General features: G+C 41.9%; 1 protein-coding gene across 1 annotated transcript in view; it reads left to right on the forward strand.

The window, feature by feature from the left end:
• Positions 1–1,887: 1,887 nt before the first annotated feature.
• LOC307269032 (GTPase IMAP family member GIMD1-like) overlaps positions 1,888–2,500 on the forward strand; it is a gene marked incomplete at both ends in the record, with an annotated part of 3,570 nt that continues 2,957 nt past the window's right edge. The window contains 2 exons of the mRNA XM_080051855.1: positions 1,888–2,062; positions 2,452–2,500. The exon at positions 2,452–2,500 is cut by the window's right edge and continues 220 nt beyond it. Coding sequence (XP_079907981.1) covers positions 1,888–2,062; positions 2,452–2,500 — 224 coding nt within the window. The remainder of the gene's footprint in view (positions 2,063–2,451) is intronic.

The following is a 2,500-nucleotide window of genomic DNA, read 5'->3' on the forward strand; positions in this document are numbered from 1 at the left end:
ACGTCACTTCACGTGCGCACTGGATTGTGGGTCAGAATCGCCCAAATAGGATGCACTTTTCAACACTAACAATCTTGGCCGCATGAAGTAGGACATCCGGGTACTTCTAACCATCCTAAATCTGGCCACAAGAATCAGGACATCCTAAATCTTTTTTCTACCAAACTATATAGTAGAAAGTATGCAATTCGGAACGCAGGGAAATAGTCCACACACACACACACACACACACACACACACACACACACACACACACACACACACACACACTGCACCTTTAAAATATAGATATCAGTTTGTGTGTTTTGTCAGTTTTACAACATTGTAAAGTTACAGAGGGAAGGCGAGCGACTGATTAATATTTAACCAGTAACCACACACACACACACACACACACACACACACACACACACACACACACACACACACACACACACACACACTCACACACACACACACACACACACACACACACACACACACACACACACACACACACACACACACACACACACACACTCACACACACACACACACACACACACACACAGCCTGTAGAAGTGCCTGCGTCAGCCTCGACTGCTAGGTGAGTTCGTTTACAGGTTTTCTGTTATTGTGTAAAACGTGTTAAACTGTTTTATTTGGATCATAACTTGAGGACTTAAAGAATTAAAGGTGCAGTCAGTGATTCTGGAGAACGCTTGTTGACAAAATCAGTGAATATCTCCTCATGATCCACTACCTGTCTGTACTGTGTGTGTGCTGAAAAAAATCCAGTGTTAATAGACAGCCTACACAGATACGGTGGCCCCCTTTGATTAGGTCTACACACCAGTTTACAGAGCCTCGTAGGGCTGTGTCAAAAAATTGATACTTAGGTTGCGTTCCGAATCGCATACTCTTTCTTTTTTCTATTCTACATACTACATCCGACGATAAAAATAATCTAGTTAGGATGCAGTAGGCATACTATTGGGACATACTTTACTCTCTTATTTCATCATAACATTGCGCCTTGATCTTGCCTCTTGCTTTTATATCCGTCTCATCCCCGTTTGTTTTCATATGGAGGCTTCGTCGATGTGACGTCACTTCACGTGCGCACTGGATTGTGGGTCAGAATCGCCCAAATAGGATGCAGTTTTCAACACTAACAATCTTGGCCGCGTGAAGTAGGACATCCGGGTACTTCTAACCATCCTAAATCTGGCCACAAGAATCGGGACATCCTAAATCTTTTTTCTACCAAACTATATAGTAGAAAGTATGAGATTCGGAACGCAACCTTAGTTTCGCGATATCAGTATCAGTAGATTTTCTTTTTTTTTTTTGCTTTTCAGGGCTTTATTGACAGTGCAGAGACACAGATATGAAATGGGGCAGAGAGGGAATGAAATGCAGAGAACAACCACGGGTCAGATTCAAACACATGTCTGCTGTGAGGCCTGAGCCTCTAGGATACTGACTATTGAAGTTAGATCAGTTTTCTTTATAAGAACACTTAAGATTCACTGTGTCACAAAAGCACACTGATGTGTTTTCATGTTCAGTGTGTCCTGTACAGTTAGTACAAGAGTGAATTGGATTTGTTATTGTGATGCTAAGCAGCTGCAGCAGTGTTTGATCATTTGCCCAAACCAAAAAAAGGAAGAAAAATAGTAAAGGAAGTTGTGAATGAAACAGTTTTGACTTCATTTGTCTGTGCAATTATCACTATATTGTGCTGTTATATTTGACAAGGCAACTTGTCTATGGAATATCGCAATATATCGTGATATATCGTATCGTGACCAGTGTATCATGATACGTATCGTATCGCGAAGTCCTAGAGCCTAGGCTGGTTATTAACACCAGATTCTTTTCATATTTTAAACGTAGCTCCTTGAAATGGCTCTGGGTTCAGAAGGCTGTCACCACGGCAACAACCCGTTTGGAATCCTGTTTGGCGGTTTGGGTCGTCGCGGTAACCACGGTGACGAGCAGCGGAATGTTCTGACGCTCACCGTGCTGTTGCTAGGCGACATGCAGAGTGGGAGGAGCTCGGTGGGGAACGCTCTGATTGGTCGGTATAATTATTTTACTCTTTAGTTGAAATCTCAAATATTCTCTGTATTTTATTCTGTTTTTCAGTTTTTTGTGCGGCCTCGTACCTACGACCGAATCACAGCAGCGCTGATATAGAGCGACAACATGCTCCCTCTCATGTGATATTGCTTAATTAAACAATGATTCTAGTTCTATTATCACAAATTTGAGTTGTTAAGTAAAATGACTACAGTAGCACAGAATGGACAAACTTTCTGCCTTTTCTCAGGCTAGGATGAACCGATTTCTAAAATGTTTTGCACATTCATACTACATAGGATCTCAGAGTTCAATACACCTTCATATTCCCACCGGTGAAGTAGCTCTAAGTCAATTTCTAATGTTTTATAATTTATTTTTTCACAGGTGGGGATGAGTTCCAGACAGGCCTTTGCTCTGCTGGTGTTCCCGTGAC

Source organism: Ammodytes marinus (genome assembly GCF_949987685.1).
Source record: "Ammodytes marinus genome assembly, chromosome: 23".
Taxonomy (NCBI): domain Eukaryota; kingdom Metazoa; phylum Chordata; class Actinopteri; order Uranoscopiformes; family Ammodytidae; genus Ammodytes; species Ammodytes marinus.